General features: G+C 43.4%; 1 protein-coding gene and 1 long non-coding RNA gene across 6 annotated transcripts in view; one reads left to right on the top strand and one right to left on the bottom strand.

The window, feature by feature from the left end:
• The window catches only part of NSD2 (nuclear receptor binding SET domain protein 2), a 73758-nt gene extending 48400 nt beyond the window's left edge, over positions 1-25358 (top strand). For 4 of the 5 annotated variants that reach the window (XM_081005423.1, XM_081005421.1, XM_081005422.1 and 1 more), the window contains 13 exons: positions 2214-2345; positions 2846-2969; positions 5489-5689; positions 8853-9032; positions 10660-10816; positions 11016-11221; positions 13183-13286; positions 14967-15236; positions 16257-16373; positions 18854-18995; positions 19625-19731; positions 22981-23185; positions 24332-25358. In XM_081005423.1, the coding sequence (XP_080861549.1) occupies positions 2214-2345; positions 2846-2969; positions 5489-5689; positions 8853-9032; positions 10660-10816; positions 11016-11221; positions 13183-13286; positions 14967-15236; positions 16257-16373; positions 18854-18995; positions 19625-19731; positions 22981-23185; positions 24332-24594 (2208 nt within the window). In that variant the 3' untranslated portion in view covers positions 24595-25358. Of the gene's footprint in view, positions 1-2213; positions 2346-2845; positions 2970-5488; positions 5690-8852; positions 9033-10659; positions 10817-11015; positions 11222-13182; positions 13287-14966; positions 15237-16256; positions 16374-18853; positions 19200-19624; positions 19732-22980; positions 23186-24331 lie in introns of those variants that run through there. The other variant, XR_013986397.1, reaches the window with a different exon arrangement.
• Positions 13749-14951, bottom strand: LOC308477298. The gene is made up of 2 exons (XR_013986462.1): positions 14107-14951; positions 13749-13845 (listed from the first exon to the last, which is right to left on the bottom strand). It is a non-coding gene; the product is annotated as an uncharacterized lncRNA (long non-coding RNA).
• Positions 25359-26764: the final 1406 nt, after the last annotated feature.

Below are 26764 nucleotides of genomic sequence, written 5' to 3'. Positions count from 1 at the left end.
GTTCCGGTGTGTACCAAGATGTTGCGTGGATTCTGCTCAGCAAAAGAGGGCACTCGGGAGCAATCAATGACAACCACCCAAGTAATCCCTGAGGGCCACTAGGGTTTCAGCAGCTATTCCAACCATAACTGCCAAAAAAATATTCCAGAGCCCTTAGGAATTTATCAGTCTTTGGGAGGTGGGCCCCATTTCACAAGGCTCCCCCAACTCTGCAGAGGGATAAAATCACGAAAAGCCTAAAATACATTCCATTATATGTGGAAACTGGCTGGAAAAGTGGTATATAAATTGTGTAAATAAAGTTAACTTGTTTATTTTATTTTATTTTATTTTGTAATTTATATTCTAGACCTTTATATCTCCAGGCAGTTCAATTTAAAATAATGATGACAAAGCATACAAACTAATATAGGAAACTGGAACAATGTAAGCATTTTGGTGGGACAAAATTTTGGAGCTGGCTTGGAGGAATTAAAACCCTCAACCTTCTTGGCTGAGACTAGCTATTAACCCAGTTATTGATATTGTTGTCTGCTTGTGTTTATGTATGTTAATTTAAGCATTTATATCCTACCCTCTTGATGGAAAAGACCATTTAGGACAGCTTATAACATTTAAAATTGCATTTTTATAAAAACAGTAAGGAAGAGAGGAACAGCAGTTAAAACCGAACACAAATACATTATCTGCCACGTACAATGAACTGGAGAAAGTACTTTTTAGTGTGTTAGCTAATGTGCAGCAGATTTAGCAAATAATTTTGGTAGTTCACAATAATATTGTGCAAGAGAATTCCTAGAATTTTTAGGGTTATGTAGATTTTGTACTTGTCAAATAACCACGAAGAAAATCTGAATTCTGCAAAGTTTGTAAGTATGCATGTTAAGGATATCACTCTCAGTGAAGGAGAGCGTCCTATATTGAGGCAATGCACATTCAATTTTCCTTCTGGGGAAAGAGTGCCATTTTAGTTACTGTGCTGTCCTCACTCTGAGAGAAAGCTCTTCGTAAGCTCTGAAAGCTGTATTCTGAACTCTCTGTCAGTTTCTACACTTGCATGTTGGAATCACATTGTATATGCAGCCAGGTTGTAAGTTTTAAACACATTTAGCTAAATTTCATGATCTCAAATTCAACCGTCTGGATTTATGTCTTAGCATTTATTTCTCCCGAGCACCATCAACTGACTCTTAACGCTTCTTTGGCTTCCCCTCTCACTTCCCATTTCCTCGTTACCTTGGCTCAGAACCAGATCCTATTGTGGTCCACTGATAGTTCACTGGATATTGTTCTGTGCTGTTGGCAGAGACTCTGAAGCACTGCTAAATCTACAAGGGGATTTATTGCAGAACCACAGAGCTGTCATCTTCAGCAGACAGGACCCTCTTGGAACTTTTCTCTCTTCCAGTTTCTAATAACAATAATGATGAATTGAATCCAAGAATAGGTTTTTCCTGCTCCATTCTAAGTACCGTATTTTTTGCTCTATAAGACTCACTTTTTCCCTCCTAAAAAGTAAGGGGAAACATGTGTGCGTCTTATGGAGCAAATGCAGGCTGCACAGCTATCCCAGAAGCCAGAACAGCAAGAGGGATTGCTGCTTTCACTGCGCAGCGATCCCTCTTGCTGTTCTGGCTTCTGAGATTCAGAATATTTTTTTTCTTGTTTTCCTCCTCCAAAAACTAGGTGCGTCTTGTGGTCTGGTGCGTTTTATCGAGCGAAAAATACGGTACTCTTAGACAGCCTATCCACTAGGAAGCACCCATGTCAGAATAGGAAACATTTCACTCACTGAGTAATTGACAGATGTTCCACTGAAATGTCATAAATGCTTTTTCTTTTTAGGACAATTTTCCTTTTGCTTATAGTAGAGCCTAGTCGATAACAGTGGGCCACGCACACTCATACTTGCAGGGGTCTTCTGTCACAAAAAAAGGAGTTTGTTAAATGAAAATGCAAGAAAGTTTGGGCAGGATTCACCTAACACACCCCATCAGAGGAAGCCCTGTGCCGGGACTTGCACTTGCAAAATGGGGCTTTCCCCTCTCTCATGCCCCCTGACTGGCTCTGGGGAGGTTGGGAGAAGCCTTAGAACAGCGTGGGGGGCAGGGAGGGGAGAGGGGGTTGCTGTATCTAGCAAGCTGCTGTGCTTGCACAAACAGTATTTGGAAGAATGTGACATTGAATCCCACCTTTTATTAATTCTCCTTTAGATTTCAGACAGTCAAGGAGACGAGAGATCAGAGTCTCCTTATGAAAGTGCAGACGAAGGTCTTGCAGAAGCCTCTCTGTCGTACAAAAAGTCTGATCGTGGAGGAGCAACAAGGAAAGAATACGTTTGCCAGGTAAGGGAGACATCTTGTTTGGGTAGGCGACAGGTTGCAGTTTTATGTACAGTCGTACCTTGGAAGTCAAACAGCTTAGTTCCTGAATGTTTTGCCTCCTGAACGTCGCAAACCCAGAAATGACTGTTCCGGTTTGCAAACTATTTTTGGAAGCCAAACGTCCGACGCGGCTTCCGTGGCTTCCTGCAGCCAATCAGAAGCCGTACTTTGGTTTCTGTTTCACTTCTGAGGTACGACTGTACTCTGAAGTGATCTCTTATGCACTGCACTGTAGGCATAAATAGAATTGGGCAAGATTTTAATTGCTCTCACCGAAGGATCAAAAAGGTTGTTAATGAGTGGAGAGAGGAGGGTTTTCCTGTTCCTTTGCTCATACATACAGGAATGAAATTGTGGAATAGAAATGTGGTTTTAAATATGTCATAAAACTGAGAAGGACAGAAACAGTTCATCAGTATCCTGTACCCTTTTTCAACTCTTAACTTTTTTTCTTCTCATAGCTCTGTGAAAAGCCTGGAGACTTGCTGCTCTGTGAAGGACGGTGTTTTGGTGCTTTTCATGCAAGATGCACCGGGTTCTCTGGAAAGGCCTCGGAACACTTTATTTGCAGCGAATGCTCTTCAGGCAAGTCTTCGCTCATGCATGCCAGCAATATTTGCATATTTCGTTTGAAGAAATTATTATCTTTTAATGCCATGCTTACCTGGAGGATAAGATTTCCGTTATCAAGTTCACTCTAAGTTGTTTTTTTCCCCTCCTGCAAAAAACCTTTCTTATTTGGGATTGGTAAGGCTTTCCTCTGGTTTTCTTTGTTAGTGATCTGAAGGAGCTTTGCCTTCTCTTGCAAGTTTAGGACTTGGTTGAATTGCATGGGTAATCAGGAACAAGTTGCTCAGTAAACATTCCTTGCGGTGTTACTTTTTTCTGCTTGTGGTGCTTCTGTGATGGATTGTGTGAACCTGTCCCTTGGTTCTCAAACTGAATCCATTCCAGAAGTCCATTCCAGAAGTCCGTTCCAAAACCAAAGCATTCCAAAAACAAGGCGCATTTTCCTATAGAAATGAATGCAAAATGAATTCATCCGTTCCAGACTTTTAAAAGCAACCCCTAAAACAGCAATTTAACATGAATTTTACTATATAACAAGACCATTGATCCTTATGATGAAAGCAATAAACAATGTACTGCGGTCACACAATCAATCAATCAATCAATCTGGGTTGATCAATCAATCAATTGATCAATCAATCAGTTGAACTGGGTTCCACACAGTCACACACACACAAAAAGAGCTGCAAAAATAAATAGCAAAAACGGGCAGACCTCAGTGTAACTCTCAAAACGGAAGCGTAACACTCAAAATGGAGCACGTTTGGCTTCTGAAAAACCGGAACACTTCTGGGTTTGCAGAGTTTGGGTTCCAAGTTGTTCAAGTTGAATCCTGACAAGACAGAAGTACTGTTTTTGGGGAACGGGGTGGGCTGGTGTGGAGGACTCCCTGGTCCTGAATAGGGTAACTGTGCCCCTGAAGGACCAGGTGCGCAGCCTGGGAGTCATTTTGGACTCACAGCTGTCCATGGAGGCGCAGGTCAATTCTGTATCCAGGGCGGCTGTCTACCAGCTCCACCTGGTACGCAGGCTGAGACCCTACCTGCCCGCGGACTGTCTTGCCAGAGTGGTGCATGCTCTAGTTATCTCCCGCTTGGACTACTGCAATGCGCTCTACGTGGGGCTACCTTTTTAGGTGACTCGGAAACTACAACTAATCCAGAATGCGGCAGCTAGACTGGTGACTGGGGGCGGCCGCCGAGACCACATAACACCGGTCTTGAAAGACCTACATTGGCTCCCAGTACGTTTCTGAGCACAATTCAAAGTGCTGGTGTTGACCTTTAAAGCCCTAAATGGCCTCGGCCCAGTATACCTGAAGGAGCGTCTCCACCCCCATTGTTCTGTCCGGACGCTGAGGTCCAGCGCCGAGGGCCTTCTGGCGGTTCCCTCATTGCAAGAAGCAAAGCTACAGGGAACCAGGCAGAGGGCCTTCTCGGTAGTGGCGCCCGCCCTGTGGAACGCCCTCCCATCAGATGTCAAAGCGATAAACAACTACCTGACATTCAGAAGACATCTTAAGGCAGCCCTGTTCAGGGAAGTTTTTAATGTGTGATATTTTAGTGTATTTTTGGTTTCTATGGAAGCCGCCCAGAGTGGCTGGGGAAACCCAGCCAGATGGGCGGGGTACAAATAATAAATTATCATTATTATTATTATTATTATTATTATTATTATTATTCAAGTAACAAGGCATTTGAGAACCAAGGTACCACTGTATACAGAAGCAGTATGTCTCTCTCTGTTGTTGCTACGAATCACAAGTGGAAAGTGCATTGTTGCAGTCATCTCCTGCTTGCGGGCTTCCCTTTGGCATCTGGTTGGCCATTGTGAGAACAGGACATTGGACTAGACCAGCTTTTCATGTCAATCCAGCAGCAGGCCTCTTGTGCCATTTTTAGAATATCGCATCTCTCTCATTCTTTTCAGGTGTTGTGTTCCTTTCTTTATTACGGTGCTAAACACATTTTCAGTTTGGGATACAAAACCTCCCTAAACCCCTGAGACATTTTAGATGTTCTAGAATCTGAATGTACTTTTGGAAAGCTATAATTTAAGGTAGATGTTTGCCCTGATCAGGGTTACGGCCCACCCAGTCTTCTCTCATAATGGGTTTCATAGGGATTGGATACATTTGCCTTTTGGGGGTGTGTGTCAGAAAGTGCATGTACTTCATGTTATATATAATATTGGGAATGTTTTTATCTGTAAGAAATTGAGCCCTGCTTGCACATCATGGCAGAGCAATGAAATGTAAGAAAACCTAAGATACCAGGTAACTTACTGATGCATAAATAGTGCATCTGCTGAAAAAATGGCTGATAAAAGGTGGAAAATATTCATAGGAGATGCATTAGTGAAGAAGTACATGTGAAGACTAATCAGTCACAATGTTGATTAAGTGTGGTGGCGGCTTTTTAATTTAGAAACTTCAGTTTCTGATGTTTCAATTAATTACCAGTAGAAGTAAGGTGGTTTTGTATTAGTCTTTAGAGTTTAAAAATATTCAACTTGTCTTTAATTCTTTTTATTAGGTGTTCACACATGTTTTGTGTGTAAAGAGAAAAAGTCAGTAGTGAAACGCTGTATTGTATCCCACTGTGGAAAATTCTACCACGAAGCTTGTGTGAAAAAGTTTCGCCTCACGGTGTTTGAGAACAGGGGTTTCCGATGCCCTCTCCACAGTTGTGCAAACTGTCACGTTGCTAACCCTTCAAATCCCAAAGTATCCAAAGGTATTTATTTTCTGTTTCTTCCCCCACCTTACATATTTAGAGTACTGTCGCAGAGGTGATTCACACACCATGTTATCCTTAGCCCAGATGCTACTGCCATTTGTCATGTAAACCCTCACCGAAAAGCATGAAGAGCTTCCATGCCAGCAGCAGAAGCTCTCAGAAATAACTAGTACTAGGATAAAATTCCATATACAGTGGAACCTCAACACCCTAGTGGTCCCAGGCCTTAAGGAAGTTAGATTAGCTTCAACCAGAGTCAGGGCCTTTTCAGCTCTGGCTCCGGCCTGGTGGGACACTCTGTCTCATGAGACCAGGGCCCTGCGGGATCTGATTTCTTTCCACAGGGCCTGTAAGACAGGGTTGTTCTGCCTGGCCTTTGGCTTGGAGCCAATTTGATTCCCTCCCCCTCTTTCTTTTTTCTTTTTCCTTTCTCTTCCTGTGATGAGGCTGCATTTTAATATTTTAATGTTTCAATATTTTAATGTATTTTAATCTTGTTTTTAAGTTGTATTCATTCAACTTGTTTTTATTATTGCTTGTTAGCCGCCCTGAGCCCTTGGCTGGGGAGGGCGGGGTATAAATAAAAATTATTATTATTATTATTATTACTACTACTACTTACGGACATAATCAGTTCTGGAGGTTCGTCCGTAAGTCGATCCGGGTCGCTGGTAGAAGCGCCGTTGTGCGCAGACGCATTCGGCGGCAGCTGCTTCTGCACGTGCGTAAATGGCAGAAGTATTTACTTCCAGGTTTGCTGTGGTCCCAACTTGGATTGGGCCCAAGTAGAGGCGGTCATAAGTAGAGGTTCTGCTGTATTGGGAATTTCCACATGGCCATTAAGAATGAAGCCAGGATGTGGATAAGTCCTGTTTTGTCGAATGAATTTCATCGGAATGAGTTCTTCGCTATAAAACAGAAGCTGAGTGCCCAATCTTCCCCTACACACAGAGGGGAACCCAGAGGCGTCTCATGCTCGTCGCTGCTCATTGTACTAGCACCCCATGGTTTGGGAGGATTGTCAGAACTGAACCATTATATTTGTAGTCGTTTAGTCGTGTCCGACTCTTCATGACCCCCTGGACCAGAGCATGCCAGGCACTCCTGTCTTCCACTGCCTCCCGCAGTTTGGTCAAACTCATGCTGGTAGCTTCAAGAACACTGTCCAACCATCTCGTCCTCTGTCATCCCCTTCTCCTTGTGCCCTCCATCTTTCCCAACATCAGGGTCTTTTCCAGGGAGTCTTCTCTTCTCATGAGGTGGCCAAAGTATTGGAGCCTCAGCTTCAGGATCTGTCCTTCCAGTGAGCACTCAGGGCTGATTTCCTTCAGAATGGATAGGTTTGATCTTCTTGCAGTCCATGGAACTCTCAAGAGTCTCCTCCAGCACCATAATTCAAAAGCATCCATTCTTCGGCAATCAGCCTTCTTTATGGTCCAGCTCTCACTTCCGTACATCACTACTGGGAAAACCATAGCTTTAACTATACGGACCTTTGTTGGCAAGGTGATGTCTCTGCTTTTTAAGATGCTGTCTAGGCAATATTATTTAAAGAGCATTATTTGCACGGTCCCATTACGCAGGTTGGGGCTGGTGTCCTGATGGGACTTTTCTGTCCCATAACTGATTGCTGTGAACAGTTTATTGATGGACAGGACACTGTGAGGATGATGGGCATAAAATGGGGGAGAAGATGGTCGTAAAAAGGCTGAAGGAAGAGCGAAAATAATTTTCAACTTCCATATGTGGAATGTTATTTCTCTCATCTTGAACATACTTGACGATAGTTTGCATGTGTGGTCTTAAAACGTCACAGAAATTCTGTCGGGGCACGGTGGGGAGTGGTAAATAGTTGAGATGAGCTCAGTTTCTACTTTGCAAAGCAGTACAAAACCAAGCTATCCTTTCCTTTTAATGGTCAGCGTGGCATGAGGCAAGGATAAGTCTCCGAAGGGAGGCCATAAATCATTAAGTATTCAACAGAGGTGGAAGGTTAGAAGCTGTGTTAGTTTTGCAAACATGCAGAAGTTGTCATATTAATTCCAGCACATGAATGACTCTTTCATTAAAACTAATAAGACTTGGATTTTAAACTCTTTATTTCTTATAGTTATGCTCAATATAGGTACCTGTTTCACTTTACTGCCTTATGCAACATAAGACCTTTTAGAGCAGAAATTGCCCAGTTCCTTAAACTTCTTGAATTTTTAGGGTAAGTCTCCTACATTTTGCATTAATTCTGTTAACAGAGAAATTTGCAAGATTAGCCCTGAGAGTTGATGCAAACAAAACGCTAGACAACGTATAACATTCATTCAACATTCACCCTGACATGCACCCCGTAACGTTTTGCCACACTTCTGTTTTCCATCAGTTTGCTGGCGTTGAGGAATACAGTACCCTAAAGCCCAGACCTTAGTGCTTGCTTGCTGATACGGTTGTCTTAGGGTGGGGCTTTGAAATCACTGTGCCAGAGCAGCCTTACTAGCCAAAAGGCTGCTCATCTTGTAGTTGGGGTAGACTTGGGAGCAGGGAAGGCAAAGGAGGTTCTTGCTTTTGCTCATTCGGTGCAGATCAGTGCAAATTAAGATGGAGCGCTGTCCGAGTGCGGTGGGCCTGCATCGTAAGATTTCCCATGCGAACCATGGCCATTGGCAATGAAATTTCCCATTGATTCCCCAATGTTTTCAGTCAATCTTCTTAACCTTTAAAGCCCTAAACGGCCTTGGTCCAGTATATCTGAAGGAGCGTCTCCACCCCCATCGTTCTACCCGGACACTGAGGTCCAGCACTGAGGGCCTTCTGGCGGTTCCCTCACTGCGAGAAGCCAAGTTACAGGGAACCAGGCAGAGGGCCTTCTCGGTAGTGGCGCCTTCCCTGTGGAACACCCTCCCACCAGATGTCAAAGAGAACAACAACTACCAGGCTTTTAGAAGACATCTGAAGGCAGCCCTGTTTCGGGAAGCTTTTAATGTTTGATGTATTATAGTATTTTAATATTCTTTTGGAAGCCGCCCAGAGTGGCCGGGGAAGCCCAGCCAGATGGGCGGGGTATAAATAATAAATTATTATTATTATTATTATTATAAAGGGTGATGCACATGTTTATTTTATTTTATTCATTTTATTTCATTTTTTATTTTTTTTTTGTTTCTGCCAGGCAAAATGGTGCGTTGCATCCGCTGCCCTGTGGCTTATCATGCTGGAGACGGTTGCGTTGCTGCAGGGTGCTCAGTGATCACTTCCAGCAGCATAGTTTGCACCAACCACTTTATTGCCACTAAAGGGAAGAGCCATCACGCGCATGTCAATGTAAGCTGGTGCTTTGTATGCTCGAAAGGTAAATAAATGGAGTGTCTTTATTTTTTTCTTATAAAAGTAACGGGCGTTTAAATTTCACAGTTTTGAAAAGATGATTATATTGAAGCTATTACTGCAGTAAGTTTTCTTTCCTTAAAGTTCGCTTATTCTATTTAAAGAACTTGCTTTGCCATTCCAAAACGTGTGTGTTGTGAGGGTGCGTGCGGGGAGACCGCACCCCCATCGTTCAGCCCAGACACTGAGATCCAGCGCCGAGGGCCTTCTGGCGGTTCCCTTGCTGCGAGAAGTGAGGTTACAGGGAACCAGCCAGAGGGCCTTCTCGGTAGTGGCGCCTGCACTGTGGAACGCCCTCCCAGCTGATGCCAAGGCAATAAACAACTATTTTACTTTTAAAATACATCTGAAGGCAGCCCTGTTTTGGGAAGTTTTTAATATTTAACGTATTGTTTCTAATATTCGGTTGGGAGCCTCCCAGAATGGCTGGGGAAACTCAGCCAGATGGGCGGGGTATAAATAATAAATTATTATTATTATTAAACCCAGGAATTTGCATGTTCCTGCATTGCAGGGGGTTGGTCGCCCTAGGTCAGGCATCCTGGTAGATGGCGGGACCCTTATCGATCGTGGGATTAAATAAAGTTTACCAAAAGTTAACAAATAAAAGCTGAAGAACTCTGGGCAATCCTACCCCCGAAGAAGCTCAACAACTCTGGGTTCAACAACTCTGGGCAATCCACCCACCCCACAGACGCTCCTCCTCCCTCCAGTGACAATGTGTAGATCACTGCCAGTTTTTTTATTCTGACAGCAGATCGCAGTCTCTTGGGAGTTGGACGTGCCTGCACAAGGTGAAACTCGGGGTCTCTTCCAACTCTACAATTCCTATGTCTAAATGTATGGGTGTGTGGAGCACTTGCAGTAAGGCACGCAGACACATGTCCCTTTATTACAGTTTTATTGAGGTTAGAGAGGGCATAATATATCCTCTTAGAATATGGTTTTGTCCTCAGTCTTTGCCATAGATTCTATAGAGTCCCTCCTCAGTACTGGACAGTTAAGAAAACACCTGCCCATTGTCATGTGCCTGGTTTTATGCCTGTATGGGTGACTGTCTTAGAACCGCATCTAAGCTACATTGAGATATAAGTCTCTCTCAGGTGTCTTATAATCGTTAGTTTTAGCTCATCATTTTTACGTAATTTCTTTCACTGAGGTTGTGAATTTGTACAAAAACCCTTCGCGTTCTGTCATTGGTTGGTTGACCATAGTAAACTCATGGTTGACCATAGTAAACGCATGGTTAAAAATGCAAGCAACAAGGTTTGAGGATTGTAATTATTATTATTATTATTATTATTATTATTATTATTATTAACAATTCCCCATGAAGAGATGTGCCCCCCCCCAGGCTAGGAAAGGTGCTCCACCCCACCCCCACCCCGGATTAGAAGTGCAACCTGTTCCAAACAAAGTTGCATTACCCCTGAAGGATCACGTTCACCGTTCGGAGGCATCTGGGAGGCCAGGCGTTCAGGCAGATCACTGCGTGTTGTCCCAAGCTCCCTTTCTCCTCCCGTTAGGTGACTTGTGCTGCCGACCATTCAGCAAGTACATTGCTATTTAAATGTGGGTTTCTTTTCTTGCAGGGGGAAGCCTTTTATGTTGTGAATCTTGCCCTGCAGCATTTCACCCAGATTGTTTAAACATTGAAATGCCGGATGGAAGCTGGTACTGCAACGACTGCAAAGCAGGAAAGAAAATCCATTTTCAGGATATTATTTGGGTCAAACTGGGAAACTACAGGTTTGGACTTCTAAAAATAGAATGACTATTTGAAGTGGCCTTTATTTTTATTAATGCATGCTTGTATCCCAACCTTTCCTTGAGCAGGGGGAATTCCTGTACGAGCCCATTCATGACGGGGCTGAGATTCAGCAACCTTTTATTGGTTTTCTTCAGAGAGAACAAGGTTCTCAAATTCTCCCTTCTTCTTTTGGGCTAGGTGGTGGCCTGCAGAAGTCTGCCATCCAAAAAACGTCCCTCCAAATATCCAGAAAATGAAGCATGAGATTGGAGAGTTTCCTGTGTTTTTCTTTGGCTCTAAAGACTATTACTGGACGCATCAGGCTCGCGTGTTTCCCTATATGGAAGGAGACAGGGGAAGTCGGTACCAGGGAATTAAAGGAATTGGAAAAGTCTTCAAAAATGGTATGGCTATTTAATCATTTAGCTAAAAACAGAGTACAGTCCTACCTTGGTTCTCGAACGAAATTCGTTCCGGAAGCCCGTCCAGGTTCCAAAACGTTTGAAAACCGAGGCGCGGCTTCTCATTGGTTGCAAGAGCTTCTTGCACTCAGAGGAAGCCGTGTCACATGTTTGGGTTCCGAAAAACGTTCAAAAACGGAAGCATTTACTTCTGGCTTTTCGGCGTTCGAGAACCGAAACATACGACAACAGAGGTGTTCGGGAACCGAGGTTCTACTGCACCATAGGTTCTAGCTCCCTGGGGACCTGGGGACCGAAGCACCCACAAAATTCCCCATGAAGGGGCCAGGTACCCACAAATTTCTGTGCCAGGGTCATGCACCATGATTGCAGAGCCAAGCTGGCACTCCTGCAGAGTACTGTAATACAATGTGATAGTTGTTGTTGTTTAGTCGTTTAGTTGTGTCTGACTCTTTGTGACCCCATGGACCAGAGCACGCCAGGCCCTCCTGTCTTCCACTGCCTCCTGCAGTTTAATCAAACTCATGCTGGTAGCTTTGAGAACACTATCCAACCATCTCGTCCTCTGTCGTCCCCTTCTCCTTGTGCCCTCCATCTTTCCCAGCATCAGGGTCTTTTCCAGGGAGTCTTCTCTTCTCATGAGGTGGCCAAAGTATTGGAGCTTCAGGATCTGTCCTTCCAGTGAGCACTCAGGGCTGATTTCCTTCAGAATGGATGTGTTTGATCTTCTTGCAGTCCATGGGACTCTCAAGAGTCTCCTCCAGCACCAGAATTCAAAAGCATCAATTCTTTGGCGATCAGCCTTCTTTATGGTCCAGCTCTCACTTCCATACATCACTATTGGGAAAACCATAGCTTTAATTGTACGGGCCTTTGTTGGCAAGGTGATGTCTCTGCTTTTTAAGATGCTGTCTAGTGATAGTATCATTTTGAAAATAAAACACCATTGCACTTCAGCCACAAACCACAATGCTATAAATGGACTGAGGCTGCATTGGTCAGCTTTCAACTCTCTTTGCTTCTGCTTGCAGTGCATTTGAAGAAGCTTGTTAACTTTCTTTTCACCCAAGGAAATGGGTATATTTATTTTAGAAATGGTATTAACAGAGGTTATTAAAAAAAACAAAAACGTAACTGCAACTGTGGCCTTCAGCAGATCCAGCAGCGAAAAAACAAGAATGAGCAGAGATGATCGGAAGATGCTTTGAAACACTATATTCCCCAGAAACCTCTGGGTCAAATCTTCTTTAGTGTCACACAGTGGCTAGGTGACCTTAGTCCAGCCACTCTATTTTCAAGCCTCTGTATCTGTACTATAGTGATTACTCACCTGCTTTACAAGCTTGTAAGGGTTACTGAGATAATGCATGTAATGCAATTTGAATAACTGAAAGCACTGTAAACACTAAGGATGCCAGAAATTGTCTGAAGGTGCAGGTCCCTACCACCAGACTAATATCTTGTCTTTCAAGCAGTTAAATGATGTGTTTATGGTCACTGTATGGAGAAGTCTCTCACTGTGGTTCATTTGTATGTTCTGTTTACTCATTTCAAGTATTAGATTTTACTATTACGTTGTATGTTTTTAGGCTGCATTGTTAATTGCTGTAGGAACTCTTGAAGGTGTGGTGGGATAATGGGCAAATACATAAATATATTACATAAAAGAGTCTTGGGCATTGATTTTCCACTTCCTAAAAGTCCTCATAGTGGAGCTTCTTTAATTTGAAACCTGGCATTTAACATTGATGTCAACCCCAAAGATAATATGAAGTGCTGCTGGATCAAACAATTGAGGTACAAGTATCCAAGCACTTCCCTCAAATCCTGTGAGTGGGCATGTTCATAATCTCTGCCTGTGCATTATACGTTAGAGGGTAGGGTATGTTCATGTGGATAAAATATTTGTTCCTACAATTCATGCAAATAGTTTATTTTTAAAGCTTTGCAAGAAGCTGAAGCCCGCTTCCGAGAGATAAAGTTCCAACGGGAAGCCAAAGAAACGCAGGAAAATGAGCGCAAACCTCCCCCTTACAAACACATCAAGGTAAGGTGCTTAAGGGCAGGTGCTGTTCATTTGATCCGCCCTGGAAGCTTAGTTCACCTGTTCTTTAGGATAGGATCCTAACATGCAGCCTATCGCTGTGTCCCAAGACCTTTTGAACTGGGACCAATGGATGTTCGCCTGAGAAACATTTTTCAAGCCCTTGTTGTTCACAGTTGACCTGAATATGGCACTTTGAAGAGCCTTGCATCAGTCATAAGGCTGAAGAAATAAAAGGTAGTTCTTCGGTTCCCTTACCCGTCTAGTTTGGGATGACAACAAGTTCATAGATAAATCGAGGGTTTTAATTTCATTGGAATATTAGAGAAGAATATATAAACCTGTTGGTAATTAAAATCCATATTTGAATGGAGGTGGAGCAAACCAAATCCTTACCCAAAACAATATTGTTCTTGAGGAATGGATGCGATTTTTATATGACTAGTTAATCTGTGAATTTTAGGGTTGTTTACAGACCCAACTGAGGGCTCTTAATCTGTCCCTCACCTGGGGCAAGGCCTCACCTTGCCCTGAATCAGTTTGTGTCTGAGGGATGCTAATTCTTACCGTATTTTTTGCTCTATAAGACTCACTTTTTCCCTCCTAAAAAGTAAGGGGAAATGTGTGTGCGTCTTTTGGAGCGAATGCAGGCTGTGCGGCTATCCCAGAAGCCAGAACAGCAAGAGGGATTGCTGCTTTCGCTGCGCAGCGATCCCTCTTGCTGTTCTGGCTTCTGAGATTCAGAATATTTTTTTTCTTGTTTTTCTCCTCCAAAAACTAGGTGCGTCTTGTGGTCTGGTGCGTCTTATAGAGCGAAAAATACGGTAATTATGGTTTATTTGGTCCATCTTGATTCAACATGCTATCTGGCATCCAAACGTAGGCGAAGATTGCTGCCTGTCCATCAGGAACCATTGTCCTGAGTTGGGTGACATTAACTTCAGAAGCATCCACGCTGGTTCTGGTTGTAACTGTCACACCAAATTTGACAAAGTCACGTCAAACTGGGTAGAAATATCTTAAGCGGCATACAAATCAGCACAGTTTGGACACTTAAAGCAAAGCCACGCCAAAATCATGTTTCAGTCGGCCATCTTGATTCAAAATGGCACCAAACATAAAGACTGCTGGTTCTCCCTCAAGGATCCTTGTGCTGAGCCAAGGGACAATATTTTCACAGGCATTTGAATTGGTGTGTGTTGGAACTGTCAAGCCAAACTGGGAGACCGTATCGTCAGAGCTGGCCAAATTGGTGCAGGTTGGCTTCATTATGCCAGATTTGGCAGTGTACCGCCAAAAGGGGGCTATGATATCTTCAGAGGCATCCGGGCTGGCACCGTTTGAATCAGGCAAAGTCACATTTCAGACCTACAGGTTAATTTGAACTGGTAGTCAGCACCCCAACACCACTAAAAAGTGCTTCTCCCACCTCAGGAACACTCCTGCCAAGTTTGAAATTTAAACACCTTAGTCCTGTCACACCAAAAATCAGGCAAAGTCATATTTCAGAGTGCCATCTTGATCGATGATTGCCTGAAATGGAATTGACTGCCGCTTCCGAGATTAGTTGGGGTGTGTGTGTGTGTTAATTTTAGAGATTAAACGAGTTGGAATATAGATTGCCCTTTTGAGAAATAATAGCCAATAACTGCTTCATTGCTGTTGTTTTTTAATGTTATTCAGGTAAATAAGCCTTTTGGAAAAGTTCAGATTTACACGGCTGACATTTCTGAGATTCCCAAATGCAATTGCAAACCCTCTGATGAGAACCCCTGTGGTTTAGATTCAGAGTGTCTAAATCGGATGCTAATGTATGAATGCCACCCACAAGTATGTCCGGCCGGAGAGCGCTGCCAAAACCAGTGTTTTACGAAGCGCCAGTATCCTGAAACGAAGATCATCAAGACTGATGGCAAAGGATGGGGCTTGGTTGCAAAGAGAGACATTAAAAAGGTAGGCGTTAAATGAGCTGGCTTCATTCATGGGAGCATCTTGTGATGCTTCGCTTTGGAACAAGAAGAATTCTTCCCTGTGCACGTAGTGTTGGGTTCTCTATTTTGCTTCCCTCTAGGGCCACCTTCCCAAACTAGTGTCCCTCAGATATCTTGGACTCCATCATCCATGGGTTGACTTGAGTTGTGATACAGAACATCTAGGGGACACGAGGTCTAGAAAGGATTATCTAAGAGCATCAGTGGTTGCCATAGGCCTCAAAATGGGCTTTTTCTGTGGTAACTCCCTGTTTATGGAATGCTTTCCCCAGGGAGGTTCATCTGGTGCCATTAAACACCTTTAGGAGCCAGGTGAAAACATTCCTCTTCAACCAGGCCTGTGACTGGTTTTTAATGTGTTTGGGGCAGGGGAGTTAATTGGTTTGGTTTGTTCTTGTTTTTTTCTTATGTATTGTGTTTGTATCTTGTATTTTTTATAAATCAATAAAATGAAATATATGGGAGCAAAGATGGGGTAAGGAAAGAGAATGGGGGATAAAAAGGGAGATGAGATGGAATAGACAAGGTATGGATAAGACTCATTAGATTTATTTATTTTTTAATCTCCCTTCTTCAAAAAGACCATACATGATTTTGTTCTTTTCTGTTAAGTTTTATGCTGTACTTTACGTTTCGGTTTTGTACGGTTCTTATTTTGATACGTTATTATATATTATTGGATGGCATGCTGTTAATAAATACAGTGGTACCTCTAGATACGAACGGCATCCGTTCTGGAGCCCTGTTCGCATCTAGAAGCAAACATAACTAGCGATGGCACGTCTGCGCGCACACGCGGCACTTTTCGTAACTTCTGCGCATGCGCGTGACGTCATTTTGAGCGTCTGCGCAAGCGGCAAAACCCGGAAGTAACACGCTCCATTACTTACGGGTTGCCGCGGAGCGCAACTCGAACGCGCTCAACTCGAAGCGTATTCCACCCGAGGTATGACTGTAATAAATAAAATTATCTATTCCTCAGGGTGAGTTTGTGAATGAGTACGTTGGTGAGTTAATTGATGAAGAGGAATGCATGGCAAGAATCAAGTTTGCTCAGGAAAACGATATCACCCACTTTTATATGCTTACTATTGATAAGGTATAGTATTTTAAAATGATTTGAATCTCATGGTTGACCTAGATAAAAGAAAAAACACAACTACCGTAAACCATTGTGATCAGTGGCAGCTTGGCCATTTGTCAAAAGCTGCCTCGGGGTGCTTCTGAAACAGGAGTTTGTTGTGGAATTGGTGCTGCTCTTGTATACAAGCTATTCTCAAGGGGTTTTTTTCTTATTTTTCTTATGTATTTTGTGTTTTTTTAGTATTGCAATTTTATGTTTTTTAAAAAATACTGAATTTCCATTTTAACACTCCAATAAAAACCACATTAAAACATTCCAAATTATAATACAGTTTTAAAAAGCCAAATATCAATGCCAAATCATATGACTTTTGGGTGTTATCCCATGCTCTGAAGTTCGGGGAACTCCTGTGGAATTTTATGTTGTTAACTGCCCTGAGATCTATGGATGCAAGGCAGTATACTACAGTGGTGCCTCTGGTTACAAACTTACCGTATTTTTCGTCCTATAGGGCACACCGGCCCATAGGACGCACCTCTTTTGGGGGGGGGGGGGATGAATAAAAAAAATTATCCCCCCCCCCCCCGCCGTGGCTGCCCCTCAGGAGGGCTCCGCGTGCTTCGGGCTGCAGGCTGCCGCCCCAAGCCTCGCACGCTCGGCAGGACCTCCTGCCGGGCGCGCAAGGCTTGCGGACACTCGCCGGGGCTGCAGGCTGCTGCCCGCAAGCCTTGTGAGCCCGCGGGAACTCCCACCGGGCTTGCAAGGCTTGCGGATAGCTTCCTGAAGCCTGGAGAGCGAGAGGGGTCGGTGCGCACCGATGCCTCTCGCTGTCCAGGCTTCAGCGAAAGCCTGCATTCGCCCCATAGGACGCACACACATTTCCCCTTCATTTTTGGAGGGGAAAAAGTGCGTCCTATGGGGCGAAAAATACGGTAATTCGTTCCGGAGGTCCGTTCTTAACCTGAAACTGTCCTTAACCTGACGTACCACTTTAGCTAATGGGGCCTCCTGCTGCCGCACAATTTCTGTTCTCATCCTGAGGTCAAATTCTTAACCTGAGGTACTACTTCCAGGTTAGCGGAGTCAGTAACCCGAGGTACCACTGTACTAATACTAATACTTCTCTTTGGTCGTCACCTGAGCAGAACCTGATGTTATGTGACTCCTAGCCCAAATGATATGAGTGTGTCTATTGCAGCCAGTTGCTTCAGGCTCCCTTGTCCAGAGCACCGCTGAAGTAGCAGCTTACATGAGGGTGTCAAGCTGTTTTGTAGGGGTGCCTGCCTCTTAGGCTACAGCAGGGGTCAGCAAACTTTCAGCAGGGGGCCGGTCCACTGTCCCTCAGACCTTGTGGGGGGCCGGACTATATTGAGGGGTGCGGGTGAACGAATTCCTATGCCCCACAAATAACCCAGAGATGCATTTTAAACAAAAGCACACATTCTACTCATGTAAAAACACGCCTATTCCTGGACCGTCCGTGGGCCGGATTGAGAAGGTGACTGGGCCAGATCCAGCCCCCGGGCCTTAGTTTGCCTACCCATGCACTACAGCAAAGCAGCATCTAAGCCACCTAGCAAAGGAGACTTTAAATGTCTACAGAGTAGATCTTCTAATATCCCCAATATTCTAGTATTTCCTTTAATACATGTGAACTAACACACGCTATCATTATAATTCTTCCTGCCAAATTCTCCAGACCCTCCATCCCCAAGCAAAGCAATAGGTTGGCTGCATTTTCATCTCCTGCTCTGTATCATTTTGAACGTTGTAGCTTTCAGGATTCAAAAACTATTAGTATACTGTTTTTACATTTATCGTTTAAGAATCCAATATTGAGTAAAGCTATGCCAATTTTAGGGATGCGGGTGGCGCTGTGGGTTAAACCACAGAGCCTAGAACTTGCCGATCAGAAGGTCGGCGGTTCGAATCCCCGTGACGGGGTGAGCTCCTGTTGCTCAGTCCCTGCTCCTGCCAACCTAGCAGTTCGAAAGCACGTCAAAGTGCAAGTAGATAAATAGGTACCGCTCTGGCGGGAAGGTAAACGGCGTTTCCGTGCGCTGCTCTGGTTCGCCAGAAGCAACTTAGTCATGCTGGCCACACGACCCGGAAGCTGTACGCCGGCTCGCTTGGCCAGTAAAGCGAGATGAGCGCCGCAACCCCATAGTCGGCCACGTCTGGACCTAATGCTCAGGGGTCCCTTTACCCTTTACCTTTTATGCCAATTTTAGTTATCTGAAAGATACACAAATCAAGACTTCTTTTGAAAGATGCTTCCAGTGGTGCTGTTCCTGTCTCTTTTTATAATCTGGGAAGATTCAGCAAATGTAGTGCAGTTACAACTAGGGATACGTTGGGAGTTTGCCGGCCTATTTTAGCATTGTGTTGGCGTGAAGAGCTACAAGTTCAACTCGACATGTATAATTAGCTCTGCCGGAGCAACGCTTGCTTTGCCGTTAAACCAAATCCCATCTGGTTCTATTCCCGACTTTTAGGACCGCATAATTGACGCCGGACCCAAAGGAAATTATTCCCGGTTTATGAACCACAGCTGCCAACCAAATTGTGAGACTCTGAAATGGACTGTACATGGCGACACTCGTGTAGGACTGTTTGCTGTGTGTAGTATCCCGGCAGGTACATACGAACGTTAGGAGGGCAGAATCGTTTTCCGCAGCTCAGAGCCTTGCGTAAAAAGTGTCCTCTGTAGTGTTCACAGGCTTCTTAATTTACTCCAGTGCCGGGACCAGTTCCGCATGTGTGGTGGACCTGCCTCGGTCACCAGAAGTGCACAGGGGATCCTTCTTCCCACAGCAGATCAAGCTTTGCTTTGGAACCGACGTAAATCACTTGCATGCCTTTTGATCTCCCCTCTCTCTCTGAATAGAACTTTTACAGCATACAAAATATTTCCTTTGAAATCAGTCAGTGTTTCCCAGAAAGCGAGATAAAAAACTAAGATCTTTTTAGCTGTACGATCACAACTTTCCTAAAATGTAAGGATGTGAAACTTGAAAACGTAAACATCAATACGATATGGCACTGGGTCATGAACAGGAGAAACAGGCAAGAGAAGAAAGAATAGGTTGAGATACAATGTTAAAATCCTAATAACCACCGCATGGTTGTTCTTGCTTTTGTTTATCTTCAGTTCCCCTTTCCGTCTCTTATACTGTAGTTGCTCCTATATTGCCATGGGAGGGGGGTTTCCAGTGGAAAAGGTGTGAAGTTGCAGTGAAAAATCTATTTTGTTTTTTCTTACTCAGGGACAGAATTGACTTTTAATTACAATCTTGACTGTCTGGGCAATGAAAAAACAGTGTGTAAATGCGGTGCTCCAAACTGTAGTGGCTTTCTTGGAGACAGACCAAAGGTATGTATTGTTATTATTTTGTTTTTTGTTGTTGTTGTTGTTGTTGTTGTTGTTGTTGTTGTTAAATACTGTATTTTTCGCTCTATAAGACGCACCAGACCACAAGACGCACCTAGTTTTTGGAGGAGGAAAACAAGGAAAAAAATATTCTGAATCTCAGAAGCCAGAACAGCAAGAGGGATTGCTGCGCAGCGAAAGCAGCAATCCCTCTTGCTGTTCTGGCTTCTGGTATAGCTGCGCAGCCTGCATTCGCTCCATAAGACGTACACACATTTCCCCTTACTTTTTAGGAGGGAAAAAGTGAGTCTTATAGAGCAAAAAATACGGTATATACGCTGCCCTTCATACGAAGATCCCAGGGCAGTTTACAACATGCAGAGTGAATAAAGAATACAATGCATTCATGTTTTCACTTAGTTTCCATTTCACCCACCCCAAGTTCTTAGGGTGACATATATGATATGTGGAAATTGGTGCTCAGTTACGGCCAGCACTCCCTACCCGAGTTCTTCTTAAGAAGCTAGGTTCCCTGGTCAGTGAAAATAAAAGAGAGGCCAACCAGGCAAAGCCCAAAGCAAAGCAGGCTGTTAAGCCTTTTATCGTTTATTTGTCACAACAAAGATTTGACCTCTCTAAAGGCAACGAGAAACCCAAGACAGGCTGTTCTGTCTGTTAAAGGTTTACACTTGGTGTGAAACAGCAAGAAGTCCCACCCACGAAAATGGGTAATCGAAGATACGCCACCAAATTAGGAAGGTTTACTGTGGGTCAGGGAGGTCCAATTATAATGTGTCAATCAAAGCATCTGGAATTGGCAAGTCTTGGACCTTTTCAGACAGAATTTACATCTGGTGACATTACATACAGGCGACATTTAGAGCAGTCGACATGATTGGTACATACTAGACAGCAGATAGTTTGGGCAAACATAGCCATACACCGTCAAAGGGACTCCGCCCAAATGCTTCTCCTGGAAGCTGCAGCCTGCAATGACTCGTTCTCAGGGTGGATTTGATTTAAATCACTAGTTAATAAGACTTGGTTTAAATTTTTACTTTTTTTACAGAAAGACTCATTCTTGCTGGAATAATCTTAATATTTACAACCAGAGGAAGGTTTCATTTTTGGAAGAATAAATTTTCAGAGTAGTTTTTACAGTTATATCAAAAATTGCTGATTTGGTTATACTGTTAGAAATACATAGACAGATAATTATGAAACTATTGTGAGGTTTAATAAGTTAACTGTTTATATTTGGACAACTTTTTGCGGTACTTTATTGGAAGGAGAAAAATAATCATTTCCTTCATAGCAATTTAAACAATTTATTTAAAGCATAAACATAAAGCAATAATGTTGTAGCATATGTATCCACGTTTGTTAACTGATGTGGTTAAACTTTTTTTGTGGGGGGGTTTTTTAAACAAAAAACTTAAGACTGAGTTTTAGCACACATGCAAAACTTAAAACAAATCCTTATTTCCTGATGAATAGCCTCTGGACTATAATGTAACTTAAATAGAAAACTTATCTTTAGAAATACTTTTCCTCCAAAAGCATTTTAAAAACCCGATTTAACTGCATTAAAAAAAAAATAATCATTGATTTTTATCCACTCTGCTCCCCTTCCATGAGTGAGCTTATGATAGGTGGCAGTTGTTCACCGGGTACTTTTTCTGTCTTTTCCCTGGTAGTCCGTTTCTGCTTTCTGTGACCTTACCTGGTGGTGCTTAGATGCTAATTTGGGCTGGCTGATCCCTACCACTCGTTGGGAGGGCTAGTATGAAAACCAGCATTTTCTAAATCCAAGCTGCTTAGAGAAGGTGGGAAATCTTCAGCCCCCCCTCATGGACACCCTGTCACATGCCAGTGGTGGGCAGGGCAAAAGGAGCGTCTCCACCCCCATCGTTCTGCCCAGACACAGAGGTCCAGCGCCAAGGGCCTTCTGGCGGTTCTCTCGCTGCAAGAAGCCAAGTTACAGGGAACCAGGCACAGGGCCTTCTCGGTAGTGGCGCCCTCCCTGTGGAACGCCCTCCCACCAGATGTCAAAGAGAAGAACTACCACCAGACTTTTAGAAGACATCTGAAGGCAGCCCTGTTTAGGGAAGTTTTAATGTTTAACAGACCACTGTATTTTAATACTTTGTTGGAAGCCGCCCAGGGTGGCTGGGGAGACCCAGCCAGATGGGCGGGGTATAAATAATAAATTATTATTATTATTATTATTATTATTATTATTATTATTATTATTAAAAGGGGGCAGGCAAGCAAAATGTATTACCACAGTTCAAGAACGTAGCCTGTCTGGGCAAAGACACTTAAGGAGGTCGCAGAGCAGGGCTCGGGGGGACTGGGCTGCAGAGAGCATGAAACTCAGCACAGAGTGGCCTACATTTGGGCCCCTGGGCCTGAGAGTCCCCATCCTTGGCTGAGCACTTTATATGCCATCCGATTTAGCAGTTACCTTGAAGGTCTGGTCTTGTAAATTCATTCCAGCCTATTCACGGCCAAAGGCAAGCTGCCACATTTTCCGCGAAATTCAGAATGCCCTGCGCTGATCACATTGCCACATTTGCCCACCTGAGTCGCAGGACCCTATCTGTATTTAGCCTCCAGTTCAAGAAAATAATATGAGCCCGCTGGACTGGACCAGTAGCCCACCTAAACGCTTATTGGAAAACCTAGAAGCTGGACAGGAGCCCCGTGCTCACCTGAGATGCCCAACAGCTGCCATTCAAAAGCATACTACCTCCAACGTGGATCTGGAACAGAAGCATCATGGCTGGTAGCAGCTAGTAGCCCTTTCCTCCATGAATTTGTCTAATCCTCTTTTAAAGCCATCCAAGTTGGTGGCCATCACTGGCTCCCACGAGAGCACATGCCAGTCTTCCAATATTTAGCTTTGCCAGAGGTCCGTGAGTTCAAGTGTTGCAAGAGAAAAACTTCACTGTGGCCACTTCCTCCATGCATTATTTTATATACTTCTGCTAAGTCACTTCTTCCTCATCTAGTTTGTCAAACGCTGCTCAGAAATATAAAATATTTGAGAAAAGTGGCTGAACTGCTAGAGCGGTCCAGTGTTTAGCGGCTCTGGTTTGAGTCCAGCAACCTACTCCTTCTGGGGTTTCCTTTTTGCTCCAGATCTTTGCAGGCAGGTGTTCGAGGCTTGCGAGTATTGATTTCTGCAATTTCTCTTGGGAAGCTGTAACTCTGCAATGAACTGTTTGCTGCTGCTTCTTTTTTTAAAAGAATTCATCCTCTAATGCTTCGGAGGAGAAAGGAAAGAAAACCAAAAGAAGAGCAAGGAGACGCAAAACAAAGAACGAAGCAAGGAAAAAATCTGAGGATTACTGCTTCCGTTGTGGTGATGGAGGCCAACTTGTATTATGCGACCGAAAATCTTGTACCAAGGCTTATCATCTCTCGTGCCTTGATTTGGTGAAACGCCCTTTTGGTGAGTAAAAGTGAAGGCATGACTTTATGGCCTGCTCCCCCTTGTCTTCCTTTTGAAAAGGACAAGGGGAAGCTTAAGCAGCCTTTACTTTCACCTTCTTTTAAAACTGGCTTCTTCAACCACTACCCACCCTAGTCTGGACTTTTATCGCAAACTCTGGTTGGTTTGAACAAGACACCTTCATAACATGTCGTTTGGAGTTGCTTGTATGGAAGCTGGCCAGAGTTTGTGAGCCAGCCATGAACTCTGACCTGGGTAATGCAAACAAGCTGACAACAAGGGGAACAGAGTGGTGCTGAAGTCCTTCTCCGAGGAAGATGAAGCGGGGAGAGCATGGGAGTCCAGGGCTCATGCCCTGTTCATACATGGCTTGCATAGGTGACCCGAATTTCATGCAGGTGGTAAGGGAGATTAAAAACAGAAAAAGGGTGGCAGAAAGAGGGAGAAAATTGACCTGTGGCCCCTGGCATACCTACCCCCCCCCCAAGGAAGTGCTCCACCATGGCACTGAAATTGTGTGTCCAGGATCAAGTGAATTCCTAGAAATCATAGCCCAACCATCTTTTGCCATTGCCTTTTAGGAAGTCTGAGTAGATATTATCTGCCCATGCTTTGGTTTAACACATGTACAGTGGTACCTCGGGTTAAGTACTGAATTTGTTCCGGAGGTCCGTTCTTAACCTGAAACTATTCTTAACCTGAAGCACCACTTTAGCTAAGGGGGCCTCCCGCTGCTGCTGCGCTGCTGGAGCCCGATTTCTGTTCTTAACCTGAAGCATATGTAACCTGAGGTACCACTGTATATGAATGAGAGGGTGGAGGGATCTTTAGCGACTGCCTTATAAGCTCAGAACTTGGTTCCACAACTTTTTAATCCGCAGTAGTACCTCGGGTTACAAACACTTCAGGTTGCAAACTCCACTAACCCGGAAATAGTACTTTGCCCCAGGATGAGAATGGAAATCACATGCCAGCGGGAGGCCCCATTAGCAAAAGCGCACATCAGGTTAAGAACGGACCTCCAGAACAAATTAAGTTCGTAACCCAAGGTAATTGTAATTGGCACTGCCGAGATTATTTGAAACAAGAATGTTCCCTTAATGCAGCTATTTCTGAATTGACTCTGTACCCTTTTTCTGCTGGCAGGAAAATGGGAGTGCCCTTGGCACCACTGTGATGTTTGTGGCAAGCCTTCTGTCTCCTTCTGCCACTTCTGCCCAAACTCTTTTTGCAAGAACCATCAAGACGAGACAGTGCTTGATTCTAACTTAACTGGACAGTTGTTCTGCTCGGATCACATTGGGGAGAATTTTGCTGAAAAGAAGGCGAAGAGACCCCTTAAAAAACTGGCCGCGCTGAAGTGCAAACGAAGGCAAAGAAACAAATGGAAGAGGAAGGAATGTAAATAATGACGAACTGCAGTTCCTGCTGCCAACGCTGTCTTGTAGATAAGTTGTGAATAGGGTCTGGGAAGGACACGTCTTTTACATATATTCTGCAGGAATTGGGTTTGGGGCAGATCATTTTTAATCCACTGAGCCAACTGCAGCAGTGTGTTCTGTTGCTTCTGCACTGATCATGAACTGTGGCATGCAACGTTCAGCCACTTTCAGGAGAAACCAGGTTTACTCTTCAGCAATAATGACCACACTTGAACTGTTAGGAGTGAAAAACCAATTCATTCCAGAATTTCCTAGTTGGAGGTGTGTTAATTTCCAACCAATTAAGGCGTATATGCATAGCTTTTTGAAATAGTAGTCACCACCCAGCAAGTGTTTAAATAGTGCTTAAGAAAGACATGATTAGCCTTTAAAGCAAAATGTTGTGCGTAGAGCTGCCTATATTACCTGCATTAAGTGAGGCATATGGACGTCGTACAGTTTAGAGGCACAGAGCTCAGTATAACCATATGCATTGAGCTTTGTCCAGAAGGATGTCTGGTTTGCTTTGGATTTTATTTTTGTTTTATTGTAATATTCTGCCGAGGAACAAGAACGTGATGGAAACAGGCAGCATACCACAACAGAAGCTTTGAAAGAAAGAACTGTCTCCTGTTGAGTTTCAAAGAAGGAAAATGATACCGTGACCTAAGTCCACATTTAAATTGATATTAAAATCTATGCCCATTTTTTTTAGATTGTATTTGCATAATAAAAGCCTTTAAAAAACCAAACTAATGCTCATTTACTCTTTAAAAGCCATGAATGTCTTCAGCAGCTAAATCGTGGTTTTTTGTATCAAGGTGATAATGAAAAAGAAGTTGTTAAGCAGCAGCTTCTAAAATAATGCGGGTGGTATTCCAAAAAGTTTTACTCAAGTAGACCGACTGAAATTAATGGACCTAACTTAGAATAGACTCACTGAAATTAATGAACATGGCTGAGTAAAACTTACATACCACCCTAGATTTATTCTTTGGGTTCTTTTGAGTGTGGCATTGAAGTTACATAGTTGCCCTGTGACATGAGTGATTTTATTTTCTGTTTCTTAATTAGTGTTTCTGAATTTTGTTATCACCAGTCCTTCGGCAGATGCAAACAGTTATGCAGACAATTGGGTTCCTTTCCTGTTAACTTTTTGCCAGTTTGAATGTTGTTTATTTATTTAAATTTTAAAGTGAGAGAAATATCTAGTCTGCCATCTTTAAAAAACTGGACATTTTAAAGTTTAAAACATCAAATAAAAAGTGCGGCCATTTCATGTCCATGGAATGAGCAGCCTTGTACTGAAAGGAATGAAGTTGACAAGCCCATCTTGGTTCATGCCATTTGTAAACAGTGTCATAGTTTTCCCAAATCAGCGTCGTTAGGAACCATTTCTTTAATGAAACTCTATTATTCTTCCAGCAGTCAGCTATATGAATCTACTGGCAATTTTAACACGAGAAGTTTGACTGCCTCAGAGCATTGTACTCCACAGTTTCAAGCTGCCACAATTTGACATAACCCTAAATTGGCACAATTGGAATTTGCGGCTACCACAGCTGTCTTGTCATGAACCAATAAATCTCTTGGTATTCTTTTACCGAGATCTTGAGAAATACAGAATGTTACACTGGACCTACCGTGAAGGTCCATTTTCTGCAGGGAATGGAGGAGAACCTGGAATGGTTTGTCCTGCTTGCCTGACTAATATGCAAAGTGGATGTCGCTACCTCATGTGAAAGGCTGGTCTTCCTTCCGATGCAGTTACACCAGCTGAAAAGAAAACCAGTTAAGCAGCAGCTACTAACACAAGCACAGAGAGGTCTGAGTAAAATAAGTGCCAATTAAACAAGATGGAACCACCGCTAACATGAATATGAGCAGTAGCAATATTGTGTACCACTGACTCAAAACAGACCAAGTTGAAAAAGAGAACCATTAGATACTTTGCACATGTCATCTGTGTAAAACCTAATTAAATGTTAAGAATAACTGCTGTTAAGAATTTTAAGAAAATACTACTCCAATACAATTAAAAACCAATGGGAGCAGGACATAGGACATGGTTTAAACCATACCCAGTGGTCTAGAGACTAGGGTCTAAATCACCATTCAAATCCATCTCGGCCAAAAGAACTCACCCTAAAACTTATAT

Source organism: Podarcis pityusensis (genome assembly GCF_964106645.2).
Source record: "Podarcis pityusensis genome assembly, chromosome: 5".
NCBI lineage: Eukaryota > Metazoa > Chordata > Lepidosauria > Squamata > Lacertidae > Podarcis > Podarcis pityusensis.
This window is presented reverse-complemented; position numbering and strand designations above follow the sequence as displayed.